This window comes from Pyrus communis, chromosome 5 (genome assembly GCF_041283825.1).
Source record: "Pyrus communis isolate YQ-2024b chromosome 5, ASM4128382v1, whole genome shotgun sequence".
Taxonomy (NCBI): domain Eukaryota; kingdom Viridiplantae; phylum Streptophyta; class Magnoliopsida; order Rosales; family Rosaceae; genus Pyrus; species Pyrus communis.
In genome coordinates this window covers 11,950,673-11,968,777 of record NC_142569.1, presented here as the reverse complement: position 1 = coordinate 11,968,777, position 18,105 = coordinate 11,950,673, and the positions used below count along the sequence as shown (strand labels likewise).

The 18,105-nt window shown below is 36.8% G+C and overlaps 1 protein-coding gene across 4 annotated transcripts; it reads right to left on the bottom strand.

The window, feature by feature from the left end:
• Positions 1 to 3,846: 3,846 nt before the first annotated feature.
• Positions 3,847 to 15,672, bottom strand: LOC137721610 (myosin-6). 4 transcript variants are annotated; one of them, XM_088694318.1, is made up of 40 exons: positions 15,329 to 15,672; positions 14,097 to 14,225; positions 13,824 to 13,967; positions 13,560 to 13,705; positions 13,311 to 13,467; positions 13,101 to 13,159; positions 12,838 to 12,997; positions 12,561 to 12,710; positions 12,339 to 12,475; positions 12,072 to 12,218; positions 11,826 to 11,927; positions 11,323 to 11,380; positions 11,134 to 11,235; positions 10,876 to 10,913; positions 10,626 to 10,752; positions 10,331 to 10,501; positions 10,085 to 10,216; positions 9,887 to 9,996; positions 9,727 to 9,787; positions 9,338 to 9,515; positions 9,036 to 9,241; positions 8,668 to 8,787; positions 8,277 to 8,375; positions 7,886 to 8,098; positions 7,558 to 7,706; positions 7,318 to 7,438; positions 7,125 to 7,169; positions 6,940 to 7,020; positions 6,694 to 6,864; positions 6,423 to 6,566; positions 6,096 to 6,281; positions 5,737 to 5,862; positions 5,570 to 5,640; positions 5,389 to 5,488; positions 5,247 to 5,303; positions 5,032 to 5,088; positions 4,815 to 4,895; positions 4,630 to 4,712; positions 4,214 to 4,370; positions 3,847 to 4,086 (listed from the first exon to the last, which is right to left on the bottom strand). In XM_088694318.1, the coding sequence occupies exons 1-39, from the start codon at positions 15,329 to 15,331 to the stop codon at positions 4,250 to 4,252; spliced, it is 4,542 nt and encodes a 1,513-aa protein (XP_088550444.1). In that variant the 5' UTR covers positions 15,332 to 15,672; the 3' UTR covers positions 3,847 to 4,086; positions 4,214 to 4,249. The 4 variants fall into 4 exon arrangements, with proteins under 4 accessions (XP_088550444.1, XP_088550445.1, XP_068316775.2 ...); XM_088694319.1 differs by having other exon boundaries at positions 7,567 to 7,706; XM_068460674.2 differs by having other exon boundaries at positions 3,847 to 4,370.
• Between the last annotated feature and the right edge of the window lie 2,433 nt (positions 15,673 to 18,105).

Genomic DNA, 18,105 nt, shown 5'->3' with positions numbered 1-18,105 from the left:
ATATACAGAGGTGTATGATCATCATCAAATGAACAGAGGGCAATGCTATAGAGCTCAACGTTTTCCAGTAAAGCTTTATTAACTTATTTACTGATTAGTAAGTCACTGAAATTTAATTAGTGATGAGCGCACGTAGAATGTAGAATGATAAGTAGAACTAGATTAGACATTTGAGATTCAAAATCCTGATAATAAAAGAAAAATGTACTAATTAATATACCGTTTGACCATTTATATTGAGGGAAAATGTTGAAACTATAAGAAATAGTTTCTAAACTCTAATAATAAAAGAAACTAAATGCGGAGAAAGTCGGCGATTCTACCTCTGAATATGTGGATTATGCTTTGAACAAAATCGTTAAGCTCACTACTCTCTAACATGAATGGGTGATCTTAACTAACTTTGCAACTACATTAACTGCAAGCATCTTATAATATTTCTGATGAACTACTCGTTTAGGGTTTCAAACCAGAACGTGACCCTTAAACCATATATAATTAGAGATTAGCCTACGATTACGTCATGAATGGAGTTTGACCAGATAGGAACAAAGAGATCTCGATTCCTTGAAACACATGAGACCACATGGATCAGCCGATTGTAACTACAATTTTGGAATAATATTAGTGACTTCAATTATACCGTTAGTGAGAAATTAGTCAAATGTCTTTGTTGTTAGCAAATTAAAATTCCATTTTACCCAACTAATACATGTGCAACAGATATATGATCGGCCACCCATCATCACCTATAAACCTTGATTTTTTACCAACTAATTGATCTCCATAATCCATATAATTGTTCAATTATACTAATTAAGAGGGGCACCATTGACTATGACCAAATCAATGCATTTGGATTTTTTATTTCTTATTTTTGCTATTTTCTTTCGTTATGGTTGTGGCAAACCACCTTAGGCTTATTTAGAAGTGTTTCTAAAATTACTGAAAACACTTTTAAAAAAAAAAAAAAAAACATTTTTAGGTTATAAAAGTTCCAGTTATGTGCTCGTATGAAGCACTTCAAGTATTTTTTTAGAATTCACTTGAATTTGTACAGATTGGTTCAAAAAATATTTTGACAAAACCGTTTTCAACCATTTTAAAAGAAGTTTCAAACGAGCCCATTATCTTTTAGTATATAAATTAATTAGTTAGTTAGTTATTGAAAAATCAACATGCGGTGTGAGATGCTTAATTATGCTAATTAGAAGCATTAGTGCTACTAACCAAAACTCTTCCTTCTCAAAACCCTTTTAGTCAGCTGTCAGATTCTGCATCGAAGACGACAGTTGGTTACTTTGGCAACTTATACTATTATACGTATACAGTTATACTGGTGACAAATTAGATATTTGAAAAGCTTGGTTAATTTGTCTTTCACCAATAGAGGCATGCTTGCCCAAATATGTACAACCAAAAATACTTTGAAATTAACTCGCGTATTGTATTAATGACAAATAGCACTCATTACGTATGTATAAACGATTCACATTAACATTTTGTCGTAACGTAACCGATGATAAGAATTCTTGGCTGCAATCATTGGAAAACTTTGAACAAATCATGACCACAAATTGGAAACAAATATGATAAGCCATATGAAAATGATGCTCTACAAATTAAGAGAGGTTCAACTTGGATGTTTTTGATGTGTGCCATGTGATAATGAAAGTGACACACTCGGACTTCTCCCATTAGGTATCATCTTATTCATCCTCGATTGAGTAAAAGACAAATTTAGAGTACATTATTATTTAGGATTGCGAATTCTATATCACGTCGGCTACCTAGTTTTTTTTTTTTTTTGTTTTTTTTTTCTTGTTTGATATAAAGAATGAATCTTAGCTTGTATCATTACAGTCAAAGGAATTGATATAGATTAGGGTTTGGGCAGCAAACATACAAATGAAGCTTATCGATTCGTATGTTATTGTACAAGCTAGTAACCATTCAACGTTTACAAAATTTGACATTCATTAGGTCATCAACGTTAACTGATAGTGTTACTAGTGTGAAGTGAGGATATAGGCAAATAATTAAGCTGATTTTCATTGACATGTCATCTATGAAGCTATGAATCCTCAAATTGAGTTTATTTAGCCAAGTTAAACCTTAAATGTACTTGTTAAAAGGGGCCGATTTGGGAATTCATAGCTCCATAGATATGTGAGAGTGAACCAGCTTCAATATTTTCTTACATCATCACTAACGATAATGACCTCACATATATTCAGTTCTTAACTAACAATAGTGACTTAATAAGTGTCCAGTTTTCAAAGCGTTATATAGTTATTGAAAGTATTTTAAAAAGTTGTGACCAATTTGAGATAACCGCTAAATGTTAGATAACTTTTTGTACTAACCTTATTACTTATTCAACTTGAACAAACTTCCACTAAATTTTTTAGGAAGGACATCCAAACGTAATTCTACTTCATCAATAGTTTAACAACATAACATGTTAACGCACTCGAACCAAAACGTTTTGTAACCGTGTACACGAATGCCTGAGAAATGGACCCAATAAAGCCAGATAAAATTTTGTTGCATGCATAACACGATGTGTGGTTTTTGTCTAATTTCCAAGTGGCAGGAGGAGATTAGATAGAGAAAAGTGAAGGGACCTACAAGCCATGGACCAAAATACCGGAGTGACAAAATTGGTTGAGTCAGGTGATCCTCATAATTTAACCACATGGACCCAAAGTAGCCTTCAGTGGATAGGGTCCAAGGAGGTGCAATATGACTGGTTTAGCAAGCTGTACAAACCAAGCCGACGAAGGGCAAGTTGTACTGGTATGAAGAAAATCATAGGGTGGTCCAATCTAAATTTGCTATATGGTCCAGAGGCAGAGTGAGGAATGAGGATTTTCTTGTGGTTGAGAAGGGCACGGTGAAGTCCCTTGTGAAATACATGGAGGTACTTGGCAAGTGCCATGTGAAATCCTCATGGCTAGGGAGAAACAAAAGGATTTGAATCAATTTTTGCTTTGATTTTCAAGATGTCGGTGTGCATTTATGTTTTAGGAAGTCAAGTTTGCTAAGAATTTAGATATTTCATCAACTTGTTCTTTGATTTGAATGTTTTTGGACTTTAGGTTTAGGGTTTAGAGAGAGGTGAAACAGTTAGGAAGAGAAAAAAATTGAAGTCAAAGATGGTGATGCACAAGAGGGCTTTATTGCATGTCAATTAGGTTTTCTGAGGAGACAAACTCTTGAGTGTCGACAGTTGTATATGACTGGCGAGAGGATCCATTTTTTCTTAAATAGGCTAAACAAAAGTTTTATCTCTCATCACATGACAAGTTCCGTGACGAGAAGAAGAACGCTGTTGCCTGTAGGTAAGATTTTATCATCGGAATGGGAACTTACCATCGCATTATATGGATCAAGCCACCTTGCATAATTTACCATCCCTCAATATGATATTCATTCGAGTTCAAGGATATCCCCATTCATTTATTGTTTAGTAGGTTTTGGGTAGAGGAACCCAAAATTCCACAATACAATTTGCTTTTAGTGGACGTAGAAAATAGCCCCATTTTGTAACTCAATGGAATTGGGAAACACCATAGGCATTCCATCTCTTCTATTCTTTTTAGTACCCTCCTCATTCAACACACTGCAGTCCTGGAAGCATTAATTCTTGGCAGGGCCGGCGTAAACGTCCATCGTCTCCCAGCCCTCTCACATCTAATCGTTACTTCCAGCTCCCATAACAGGCGAACCCAACAGCACGAGGAGAATCTCACTAGTTAACAGACTCTTAAATCTTTTGAGCCAGAAACAAAAAGTTCAAAATGAATAAAACTGTCATATAACTGCAGAAAAAAGGCCAGAATCTGATCCAAAAACACCTTAAAATTATGTAGTAAGACTTGTTTATATATTGTTTCTATGTACAAACAAAAAATTGGTGGAGAAAGAAATTGCTCAGCCACCACACTACAAGAAAGTATGTGTACTCCAAATATCTATCTTCCTGCATAGATTGGCAGAAGAAACTAGACAAAGGAGAAAGAAAAAAGAATGCACACCCACTTCCACGTATCTGCTTCCCCTTTCGACGGCGAGGATTTTACACTTTGAATGCCCAAATAAAAGAATGAATAAAGAATTTTACTGAAGGGGCATGGATATAAAACGGGGAAAGAAAAGGAAGAAAAAAGATTTACAAACAAATGCAATAGAATTTGAATTACTGTCCTACCTAGAGAAAACAAGGGAAAATCATGTCCAAGCTTCTTTAGCCTCGCTCATGTAAAAACTCGAAGGCAGGATGCTCAAGAAGTTCCTCTGCTGGTTGGACATCTGAAAACTCCTTCTCTTGCAGGGACGTAGAGAGGTCATCAACCGAGAAGGGGATGCTATATTAACAAGCACGGATTAGTGGTAATTCAAAGTGCCAGTCTTCACTGGGTAAATGGAAATTAAATAAAGCAAATAAACGTTCAATCACTAGACAGTTTCAAGAGCATCCCGTAGAAAGCATGGTTTCATTTTATGCATTGCTTTGCATGCATTCATGCAAGTTTATACATGTAAGGTCATTTTCCTTCACTCTCTGTCATACAAACTCTTCCAGTAATTAATCAACAGAGAACACATGAGAAAACGAAAGCCCACCTGGAATTGTCATCCAACAAAAATGAGTTGCTGACAGCATTGTTCGAGTCCTCAGTCATAAGTACTCTCATACTGGAAATTACCTGTAAAATGATAAATATGGTGATTGTTAAGAACAAAAATCACTGGACGATATGAATTCAAATACTGCTAACTAAAGAAGATATTGTCATAAACAAGCTTACATCTGGAGATACACTTCGGGTGTTGTAGTTATCATCCCAATAGAGAGTACATATTCTGTACAGCTGTTGAACACTCAGGATCTGAAGAAACGAAGAATTAATATCAGAGAGAGACGAGAGAAAAAGTGTTGGTTGAGTGGGAGTGTCTCTGGAGAATAAGCTGGACTATTTGAGAGAGAGAGAGAGAGAGAGAGAGAGAGAGAGAAGAGAGACTCACAGGGCACAGATCATAGGTGATTTCATCATATGAAATTCTGTACTTTTGATGTATGACCTGTTAAGTCAATGTGAGTTAAAGATCAAGTAAGTTCCATCGCCAATTATTTAATGAAATAAATTATAATGAGAGATATATCCTACAATATGGAGTTCACTAACAAAATGACAAATACACGAATATGTTTCGTTTGACACAAAGAGGGTTAAGCCTACCAGGAAACCAACAGCTTGTCTTATGTGCTTAAGTTCATCCCACGATGAGCCCGCATACTGGAATCCAGGGAGATGAAGCCAACGAAAGTCAGAAAATAAATAAGGATGAATTGAGCAATTTACAAACTAGGGGGAGAATCACCTCTTCTTTTGCTTGACAACACCACAGCTCCAATTCAGCCAATCCAGATTTCACATACTCCCCATTGCTGAATGTACAGCATTCACGACGTAGAAGAAGACTGGAAAAGAATAACATGCTCCGGTATAAATGAACTTTTCAGCATAACCAATGAAACATCCAAGCAGAAAAAAGTACTTACCTATTAAACAGTTGAACATTAATATAGGAGAAAGTCTGAGTAAAGATCTCCTTGACAAGAACAGGAGGCACCTGAAACCCCAAAAAAAGAATAGGATAGGAATAACACAAAGTAAAATGTATGGCATTAGCCAAAATTAGTATATAATAGTACAATAAGTTTCTTACAAAATTTTCTTTCAATGTGCTAAGGAAAGTGCTAAGGCTGTCAATAATGCTCAGCCAGTGACTCGCTGGAGAATCTTTCCCAAAGGACCGACCAGATCTTAGTACACCCTTTGACGCTCTTGGTGCCTGTATGACAGATGAAAAAACAAAGTTCGTAGTGAAGAAAACAAAAACAATTGGATAATGAAACCAATTTCAACAGAGACTCATTCAAAATGTTTAGGAACAAGACATAAAAAGTCAAAAACCACAAGATGAATTGGATTTATATCTAAAATTGTATCACGGCCACTGCACCTCTTGGTAGGACTAAGATTCTTTTTTTTCCAGTCAGACAAGTCAAATAAAATTCAGCGTACCTGGATACACAAAGAAAGCAATGGATTCAACTCTCTTTTCAAGTTGTCTCGAATAATGCCATATATTTTCTCCACATATGCTGTAAGCTGCTGCTTGAATAGTAATGCTGGGTACTTGGCCTCCACTTGGCGTACTACATCAAGTGCAGGTGCAAGGTTTGCAGAAGAAGGGGATGAGCGAAAACCCTGCAATTTCAAAACCATATTATATAAAACAGGAGTGAAATGTCCAAGAAATAATCAAAATAATAATGCATTCCAAACGAAATATAAAGCAAAAAGAACCAAAGAGAAAGTAGAAAAAAGATTATATTGAAGACTGGATACCATGGTCATCCTCCCAAAGAGAGATGTCGGAGCGGGTGGTTTCTTTGCACCTGCACCAGCACCCTTCAGACTTCGTTGGAGTAAGAACAATAATGCAGATGTATTTGATAGCCAGTACGCCATGTGATCATTGTGGTCTTGGTTCTGGAATCAATAGACAGATTAATTGATTATGCATAATTTCTGTCATATTTCTCATGCTTTAAAGCATCAGATTTCAGTTTTGTTTTTCACTTCCTACAGAAAACCTTATACAAAGTAATGCCATTACCTCAATTTCGGAACCAATCATCTGGATGAGGCGATCAAACACACTAGTCCTTTCAGCCTCAAAAGATTTCCAGTGGAGAAGACACTTGTAGATGGTAATGGCCGCAACAGGCTTTCCTTGACTGAACCCAACGTTTTTCACGACACAATTGATAAGAGCATCAACACTCTCCTGTGGAAAAGGACCAGGCATGATGTTAAAAGAAGCCAACCTAATCAAAGGATGTTCGTATTAGTTAGAACATACATGTTGACGTTCAACAAGTGATCTCCTCAACTTGCTATCAGATTCAGTGCCAAACTTCTTCGGTGTTGCACTTTGTGGTTCCTGCAAAGACGCTTCCGTCAACTACTAAAAGATAGGGAGCAGCTATATGAGGGAGAAAGATAAAAGAAGATTGATAGCAACAGAGAAGAGAGAAGTAAAATTACATTGGTTCTGCTCTCTTCGTTCAAATGGTGACCATTTTCTACTCTCTGTAAAATAATAGCATAAATCAATAAAGAGGTGGGTGGGTGTGTGTGTGTGTGTATAGAGATACGGAGAGAGAGAGAGAGAGAGAGAGAGAGAGAGAGAGAGAGAGGGAGGGAGGGAGGAAAGGGAAAGATAAGAGAGGAGTGCTACATGAGTTTCTGGAGTTGGTGGAATTGGTGGGTGCTCATGTGCCCTTTTAACAGGTGTACTTATTTGCTGTCGCCGAAGAATTTTGTTTTCAGACTCAATGTCAGCAAATTTCTCTTCAAGCCTGCGAATGAAAGTAACAATCACTATGAAATAAATAACTGAGAGAGAGAGAGAGAGAGAGAGAGCGAGAGAGTGATGACTGGTCGCAATTTGAACGATATTCAGACAAAAGAAGCTTACTCAAATAACCTTTGCATGTTCGTCTTTAACTTAATAATCTGTGATTCTGCCTCCAAAGCTTGCTTCAACCTTTCTTCACTCATTTTGTTTGCCTCTTCATATTTCTTTTCTGTTTCGTCAATTTTTATCTCCAGTGAATTCACTAAAGCCTGCAACATATTAATCAGCAAGACACACAAGTAAATAGGGATGCAAGGTTAAAATTTATCAGCAAATAGAAATGTACGAGTTCATTTCCCCCAAAGTTAGCGTACATTCTTGATGTATCAACTCTAAAATATCAAAGTACAGTCCTCGACAACAAATTCTATACTTTTGAGCACTTTACCTTAAGTTGTTCATTTTCATTGGCTAGCTTCTCCATCAAGCCATGGTCAACAACTGGAACCTCCTGTATTACCGGGACTACTTTTTCTGCTCTTTTTAAGGCTTCACGCTCCTTCTCAAGCATCGCCTTCGTTTCTTTAAATTGAACTTGCATCTCTTGCAAAGCAGACTGTAGTTTTTCATTTTCTTGTGTTTTGGCTTCTTCCAAGTCGGCCTACACGCAAGAGAACATAGCATTCAAATGAGAGACACAGGATAGCAAGAACCACCATCCCCAAAGTAGTTTTGCTCAAGAAGATGATGCAAAGAACAATCTAAGTTGTTGTATGCCTAGCCAAAACACCAGTATAACAACTTTACACGCGTTTTAGTAAATTCATTATCATGCATACCCTTATGCGTTTCTCCAGCTGTAATCTCCATGTCAATTCTTCAACTTGCTTTTCTAATTTATTTTTGGCAGCTTGGAGAGCTCCTGTTTCCCTTGCAGCCTGCATAATATAACAATAAAGAAATGAGACGCACTAAGATTTAATTGCCAACAGTCGAAAGAACAAACTTAACTTCTCAGCTGCTACAGAATGGAAACAAAATTAAAGAAACATGACAAGAAATCTTATTTCGGTAGCACTTGGGAAAATTATCGGGCTCCAAACATTGTAGATGGATACATCTCCAAAAGATTCCGTTCTTCAGTTAAAATGTCCAAACTTAAACCTAATAATGCATGTCTCATTGAACAGACCTCGCTATGAAAGAAAACATAGAAAGAAAGCTTATTACCATCTTAAGCTTTCGTAGTTCAATACGAGCAACCTTTCCTCTCCAAGCACATTGTGTGGTAATTGCAGCCTTCTTTGTCTTCCTATAATGCAACCGTGCCAAGAACTTGCGAGTGTGACTCTGCAATCACCAAAGAGAATCATTTAGGAAAAATATATGAAACATTAAATCTTTTTAGCCAGATAGCCAGATATAGCAATAGGAAGGCATGATAGACATTTAAAGTTTTAAATCACTCCTTGAAACATTTTGAAATTCAAAAAAGTGGTATTGGAATTTCATGTGTAACTTCCACATGGCTAAGAAAAACAAAATAAAAATAGAGCTGCAGATTTTGTTTATAACATTGATCTATTTTATCATTTTACCTGGATGATAATTGCTGCTCTGGTCTGCCTTCTAAAGCGTAGCTCATTACGAGCAGTTAACCCTCGCATACCGGTCTGAATAGATACAGCAGAGCAATACAATTCTTTGTAAGCTTTCCTAGCAAGATACATGCGCAAATGCCTTTGGATCATCTGACTGGAAGCTTCTCTCCTCATGCCCTGATAGACATGTCGAGCAAGATGTCCTACAATTGACATGACCATAACATCACAGCAATAAGCCTCAAGGAATCAATAGGCAAAAGTTCTTGAAAACTCAAATTAGCATCTAACTAATCTACCTCTACAAGCAGCTTGGAGTCGTATTGCAGAAAGACGGAGCAAAATAAAACTTCTTTTAGCCAAATAAGAACGAACTTTCCTTTGAATAATACTAGCTGATTTTCCCAAGACCTCACTTCTACGAGCATCCAATTCCGCCATCTGACCAGCCCGAAGGAAGACCTTCGTTTTACCAATCTGAAAACATGAATAAGCTAGTAGGTTAGGTTTAGTTTGAGAGAACACTATTTTGCCTATTAGAGGATAATATAAATTAAATACATCATTCCGGCAAGGATTAAATTAAGACAACAACAGTACCAAAAAAAATGTCCAACTTCAAAAGAGAGCATCACTGTATTAGAATTTCAAGCTGAGAAGCAAAATTGATTATTGGATCAGCATTTACCTGATAGCCTTCTAGGCCCACCTTCTCTAAAAGTTTCTTGCAAGCATTGACCTCATCAGTGCTAAAGTATAACATAAGCGGAAAGAAAAAATGTTAGGAACTTCAATGATGTGACCAATCAAGATTTAAAACCCCAACCCATAACAAAAAGTATAAATACCTCCCATCCAGAACTTCGGGTGCAAGGAGGCCAAATCGGTCTACAAATTCAACAAAAGCTTTCCTAGTAGGATATCCAGCACAGCTTATCCTGATTGCTTCCATGACCCCCTGAATTCAGACCATGTATAAATGCCGGGAATCTTAATTACAACACTATCAGGAAAAAAACAACCTAAAGATATCAACATTCTCTTACCCCACACCGAAGTTGTTGCAAAACATTTTTGTTCTCAAAGATTGCTGGCTTAAGAACATTGTTGGGTTTTACACACCGAATATAATGTGGCTCTGTAGAACTGAGAGTTTCAAGCAATTGTTGCAGTTGTTGCTGCATAAAGTACAAATGAGGTGTTAATAACTCACAAAACTAAGAAAAAATACAAATCATTTGCTTAAACAGAATTTAAAAAAAAACAAAAAAAGAAAAGAAAAGATATCAGACCTTAAACCGAGAACCTATTGAAGAGAACTTTGACGACTTGGATGAATCCTCAACTAATGACGTAAACATGCCCGAAACAAAGGAACATGTAGAAGCACTCAAAAGTGCTTGATGCTCAGTAACCACATAGTCCTTGTTCTTGTCCAGAAACAGTTCAGTTTGATAAGTGACCTGAAAGTTATATTAAACCTTGTTACTTGGTACAGATAAGACTCTAAACTCTATAACCAAAACATATTACATTTATCCCTAAAACTAGCAGTAACCGTAGAGGTCGACAAACAAGTATACTTACATCACCAGCATAATGGCAAATTGTGAAGTCACTTTGCGACAATTTTGGTTTGGTGAAGCGCTTATGATTTTTGAATGTTTGATATAACTTCTGAGCAAATGTTTCATGTGTCGATCTTGGAAACATACTACAAAAAATAAGCCTCAGTTATCGCACCATAAAAGAGTATCAAAATACTTTTTAAACAATGGTAAGTCAAGGAAATCAACGTGACATAAAACGACAGGCTAATCCAAACTATTTCACTCACCAAGCTTCATCGAGAAGAGCAATTATGCCACCAGGTTTCTGAAATAAAACAGAGTTAAATTTAAAAACATCATAAGAACTCTGACACAAGAATCATCATAAAAATAAGTGTGAATAATTAATACAACAAAAAACCAAATCAACACAATTACTTGAACAGTACATTCACAAAAAAATTAAACTAAATATACATATAAATACATGGTGTTAAATAGCGACATAGAAAGAAATTACAGTATTCGAGTTAGACAGCACAAACCTTTTCAATCATATCCAGGATATCTTGGTTGTCAACAAATTCAATGTAACTCCAATCAATCTCTTCTTTTGTATATTCTTCTTGCTCCATTTTGAAAACGTGCTGCCCAAATAAAATAAGCAACATAGATTAGATGTACTGAAGAAGTGCTGAGGATAGAGAAAATAGGGAGTCCATTGACCGACAAACCTGATTGAAATGTTGCTGAAGCTTCTCATTCGTCAAATTGATGCAAAATTGCTCAAAACTGCAAAATTCATAAGCAACCATCAGGAGAAAGAGCCAAACAAGTTCTAATAAATGGATTATCACACTCTAATGAGCTGAAATGTAAATCATATTTTCAATGCATCTTATGGATACCAGGACCATCATGTCTCTCTTACAAACTGTGAACTTTCCGACCAACCCTAGGCTGTCCGTAAAAAGTGGGAAGATCATATGAGTGGTACCTAATATGATAAATTTACAATACTCAATAGGATCTGGTTGAAACCTAGCGTATTCAGTGGAGCACAGTGGACTGCTATATGATCATGAGAGCAATGACTTGAAAGTAACTGATGGGAGATTATGCTCCAACTATTTTGCATCTGATGCGCACACTATCATCGAGGAAGGGGGATACTTTTTCACTTGACGAAACTATTTCATGTCAATTATGTAAAAAAAAAGGAATACCAATGAAGCACCTGTTAGTTTTGAAACTCTCAAATCCATAAATGTCGAGAACTCCAATTAAGAATTTTGAGTCAGGGTCCTGACCAATTGAACTGTTAATCTTATCCACCAGCCTGCACAAACAAGGGAAATTACAGTGATACCAGCATAAGTAACCTCAGTTTCAACTATGGTTCCAAATCTAAGTAAACAGTAAAACCAAGGAAAGACCATACTACTATATCTTCAGTCAAACTTTTTTTGGTATAGAAGCTTACCAATCAAACAATCTCGAGTACACAACTTTAGCCAAAGCATCTCTACTGACAGCTGCGGCTTCTGGATCCAGCCATTTTGTGATTGTTTCATCACGCGTAACAATAACACGTTTGCAAAGAGAATCTTCTAGCGCCTTCGCATCACACCTGAACAAAATTCATTGAAAGAAAAGGATGCATTTTATTAATTTATAGAATATGGAGAAGCAAACTTAATATAAGAGCACCAGCTTGTGTGTGACTGTGTCGATGAAATTGCACAATTACATGAAAAGCTCAGCAGCAGTTTTTAGGTGGAACAAAGACTTGTCGTCCTTCGGCATGGACGAGTCCATTTCCTTTCCCTTTGCAAATTCAATGTTTCCGAGATGTAGAATTGCTGCCACAACTCGAAATATGGCATCCTAAATACAGATGCAAAGGTTAATTATAATTCAAGGCCACTTATGAGAAATCTTAACACTTGAAGGTACCCTCTATCATTAATACCTGTTCTTCAGTACTTATTCCAACAACCTCCATTGCCTTCCTTGTAGCAATGTATTCTTCGGCATCATCAAGCCCATCCAATTCAATGCAATCTGATTGATTCAAATAGTGAAATGTTTTTGGGTGTCCCAATTTGAACCTTTGAACATCCTGGAGATGACAAAGAAAAGTCAATCCAAATTGTTAGAGAAGAAACCTTGAGCTTTGCCTGAAAACACAGAGACTAAGCGTTTCTGCTTCTAGTTGGATTTAATTTCATATTAAGAGATTCATTTACCTCAGGTGGTGCAGCGCAAAGCATGTAGAAACAGTGATAGTTTCTTTCAGGACTGGACACCTGACAAACACGCGATCTTTCAAGCAAGTATGTTCTTATTGCAGCCCCGGAGATCCTCCCATTCTTATCAAACTGAAGCTCCACAAACTTACCAAAACGACTGCAGCAATCAAGACAGGCAAATAAAGTTATACCCAAGTCGAGCATGTAGTAAACATAAAACTCAAGACGTGAAGAAACATTTTGAATAAAGACCCTCTCACCTGGAATTATTGTTTCTAACAGTCTTCGCATTCCCAAATGCTTCTAAAACAGGATTTGACTGAAAGTCAAGAGAAACCATAACATATTAACGTCATACAAAGATAAAACAGAGATAAGAAAGAAAATAGTTGTGGATCATAAATTGTATCAAATCTTATGACTTCTCATATCTGTTTGCAACTTAAACTGAGGTTCTAAATCCTGGGTACCTCCAAGACTTGCTGCTCAACACTCCTCCCTTCGGCAACAGCTCTCCCTCCCATGTAGGCAAGATAGCGCATAAGCAGTTTGGTGCTTTCTGTTTTACCAGCCCCACTCTCACCACTAACCAATATTGACTGACTTATTCCGTCATTAATCATAAGTCTGTAACCAACCAAACCAATGGAACCTTACACCATTGGACAAGAAGAAATCACATAAATAAACAAATAAGTAGTGAGAATGTGAAAATGTACCTATATGCTGCGTCTGCAACAGCAAACGGGTGTGGGCTTAGTTCACCGAAATCAGCCCCTTTATATTGTTCCATCATATGGCTATCATACAGATGAGGTAGTCTACAAAAAGGGTTCACGGCAATCAAAATGCTCCCTGTGTACGTCTGGAAGCAGCATTTAGTACATCAGATCATTGGCTTTCATATACTAAAAGTTAAAATTAAAAGCACACTCACATACGCAAGAAGATGGAAGAATGTATTTAATTTAGTCAATACTTACATATATTTCATTGATATCATATCTTGACCTTAAATTATCTAGGACACCTGGTTCATGCAAATAAGCCAGCTTGGTCATATCATCCACTCCACAGGGTGGGGCCTCAGCATCTTTAGGATAGACATTTGAGGCTTTAACGACAACCTGCGAGAAATAGGGAAAGCAAGGAAGATCCATAGAACTATCAGAACAGGCTAAATGATTCAACATTGAACATAATTACAGAGGTCGGGATGCACAAATTCGTGGTAAACAAAAATAAAATGCACCCACCGTCTTTCCTGAAGTGCAGAGAACCTTGTAGTTTTCACCTTTAATCTCCACAATTTCACCATCGAGCCAAGCTTCTTCAGGATCCTCGATCCAAACAAGAGATCCAACCACAAGACTAATAGCAGTAGCCTAGAGTAAAGAGTCCAAATAGTTAATATACCAAGTGGATTATTAGAACAAGAATTTATTGTAACGCCAACAACACATAGTGTATCCGAAAGATTTTCTTTTAATTTTTAAAACAAAGGAACTCAACAGAATTAAGCAGAAGAGTCAGCATACGTGCAATTAAGAGAGAAAAAAAAAAAGGAGTGATCCAATCCAAAATAAAGAAGATAAAGAAAATAATGCATTCTATGATAATTGATAAAAAAATAGTTAACCACTCAAACGGGAAGAGAGTCAGCGGTTTAAATAAGTTGACTGATAACTAAGCTAGATTCAGCATGAAATAAGCTGAATAATGAACCTTTTGAAGTTCAAACTCAGTTACTGAACTCAAAATTATTGGCAACTCAAAAACAACCACATCATTCCCAGTTTCACTTCCAAGACTCTATATTCCTACTGCCAAACAAATCTAACTGATGTTCAGTGACTGATTTAGACATGCTCGTTAAATCTGCAGCCTGAATACTAGTACATATTGCATACGGGAGCTGAACCAATGAGTCATTGCCAGGGCAACCCCAGAAACAGACATCCAAATTACTGATTACATTGAGTTACAAAGTCTCCCTCTAGTCAAATAAATTCCTAGACCCTAAACAGTGTTGCCAACAAGTCAATGCTACGAAGAAGAAGCTCGAAACAGTTGCTCACTGAACACAGTCGGGCATTTCAGTTCAATCACATTGAGTTATAAAGTCTCATTCCTGTCAATTAAATTCCGAAACTTTAAGCAACGTAGCCAATACGTTTATGCTACCGAAGACAAAGCTCGAAGCGGTTGCTCACTAAATCCAGACGGGCATTTCAACATGACAGCATAAGTAAACAAATCCGACCAAATGAAGCAAAACATAAAACAACGAAAGCAAATCAAATCTCTGTTCTCCTCCAAACCAAGCACAGATCAGTCCACAAGCAAGTCAAGCAAACACAACCATGAAATGATCAACAAATTCCAATCTTTAAACACAACCTACATACAATATCAAAATCCCAGAACTCCAAATCAATGAACTATCCAAAAAAATCAACAGAAATATAAATAAAATATATAAAAATACCATTTTTACAGTAAACTGATCAGATCAGGGACTTGGGTTTGCTTCTGGATCTACTCCCAGCCCTTCCCAACAGAAACCATCCAATTCCAGCAACCACAAAAGCTTCCAACTTCTCCTCCTTCCACTACAATTTTTGCCGATTTTTCTTTCCAAAAAATAATTTAATCAAAAAAATTGAATGACATATGAGAAGCTTAAACCCCTCCAACAAATCCAAATAACTTGCCGAAGAGATTAAGCCCCCCTCTGTTTTTTTCCAACTAGATTTTCTTGCCCTTTGTTTTTCTCTGTTCTGTCGACTTTGGTTTTTATTTTTTCGGGTCTCTGTAAAGTTTTATTAACATAATTTTGTTCCAATTAACGATTTAATTAACAAAATAAAACGCCTATTAACTTCCTGAGTTTCCGAAACTGCCCTTGGATGTTGACTGTAATTACGCAATTTTAAGACACGGTCCCGCTGGACTTCACACGGGACTTGTGTGAAAACTTTGACCTTTTAATCGAATACCGGACGCGGTAAACTCTCTCTATTTCTCTACTTTGTCTACTTCTTTTCATGAGCAGTACTCTTGATCGCTTTCGCTATTGAATGTTAATTGTTTTTTTTATCGTAATTTTACCGGTAAGAGAAATGTTAAAGGATTTATAAATAATTTGAGATTTAAAACTAGTAAAAAGATTTTTTTTTTTTTTTTTTAACTCACAGCATCATACGGACCATGCACGACACAAAAATGATGCGAATGCAAGAGAATTTTGGTGATTAATCGCATGATTTGTATTTGGTAGAAGCAATTTTTATTTACAATTAATCACTTTACAAAAAATTACAGTGTATCATTCATATATATGGCATGAACTTGTAAGGAAATGTTACGATGAATATTGCTATTTTTGGTAGGACAAATATGTTAATTCATTAAATCCTAAAATTTATGAAAGGTTGTTATTTTTTCTAAATTTTCTCCCCATCCCTACATTAAATTTACATTTGTTTGGCTAGCATTTAAATGATAATACTATTTGGTTTGGGCTATCTTCTCAATTTCAAGCACTAATAAAAGGGGTACTATATTTTATTTTTTTTAACAAACGATATTATCTACACTAAGGATGAGGGGATAGGCTTAGCTTCACAACAGCTATCAATAATATGGTTCAAATTGGTATTTGACGAAAATTGAAGCTAAGAAGTGAAAATGAATACTAACTAGACCGTAGTACTAATCGGCAATCATATTTGTATTTTATTTTGTCATAGTACAGCTTTATAGGTTTATTTAAGTTTTATAATATTAAAAAAAAAACTTGCTATGCTTCTTCTTGATAATTTTTAGGTTAGACGTAGTGATTTCTAAGGCTTCGACAAATAATACAAATATTGTTACCGATTAGACTCATCAATGTCACATCCCGGTCCGGGGCGGATCACTTTCCAGGCCCGCTACACCACTATAGCACGATATTGTCCGCTTTAGGCTTACCATTCCCTCACGGTTTTGTTTTTGGGAACTCACGAGCAACTTCCCAGTGGGTCACCCATCATGGAATTGCTCTAGCCCCCTTCTCGCTTAACTTCGGAGTTCCTACGGAACCCGAAGCTAGTGAGCTCCCAAAATGCCTCGTGCTAGGTAGGGATGAGAATATACATATAAGAATCACTCCCCTGCGCGATGTGGGATGTCACAATCCACCCCCCTTAGGGGCCCGACGTCCTCGTCGGCACACCACGATCAGGGTTAGGCTCTGATACCAAATTGTCACATCCCGGCCCTGGGCGGATCACTTCCCAGCCCCGCTCCACCACCGTAGCACAATATTGTCCGCTTTGGGCTTACCATTCCCTCACGGTTTTGTTTTTGAGACCTCATGAGCAACTTCCCAGTGGGTCACCCATCATGGGATTGCTCTAGCCCCCTTCTTGTTTAACTTCGGAGTTCCTACGGAACCCAAAGCCAGTGAGCTCCCAAAATGCCTCGTGCTAGGTAGGGATAGGAATATACATATAAGGATCACTCCCCTGGGCGATGTGGGCTGTCACAATCAGTTTCTCTATTTATGATATAGTTAATTAGCTGAAACATTTTCCATTGTGATCAGGTCAGATATAGAAGATTTGTGAATCAACAATAAATATAAAATTTGTATCATCACCAAATGATACGGTGGTTCTTGGTTGAATTTAAAAAAACAATCAATAAATAATAGAACCAACTATCAACCGTCGCATCATATGATTTGTAAAATGTCTAAAAACATAGTTTTCAAGCATTTTCCATGAACTTATGATATAAGGAACTACACCAAAATCTAGACCATGAGAGGATGCACACAAATTTTTTTTTTTTTTTAATGTACGATAATATTTACATTAAGAGAAATGAGGTAAGCTTAACCTCACAATAGATTAGTAAGGATGTGGTTTAAATTCACTTTTTTGGATAATCGAATTTAAGATATCTCACTTACAAATGAAGAATGATACCACTAGATCGTAGACCGTAGTACCAAGTAGCCACAAATGCTTGAATGTGCGTTGAAATATAGAAAGGCTACTTTCGTAATAATAACTCAGTTTTGGGGGTAGTTATGGGAGGGGACAAAAATATTAAGCCAAACGCGGCATCAACAGCACAGATGGAGAGAATAAACTGCCAAACCTAGTCAAATGGCTAAAGTCACAAGTTACTTGAGGACTCCCAATAAAAAGGAGCCACGTGGCTTTGAAGTCACCTCATCGACTCAAGGATGTTGGAAATAGAAGAACCCACCAC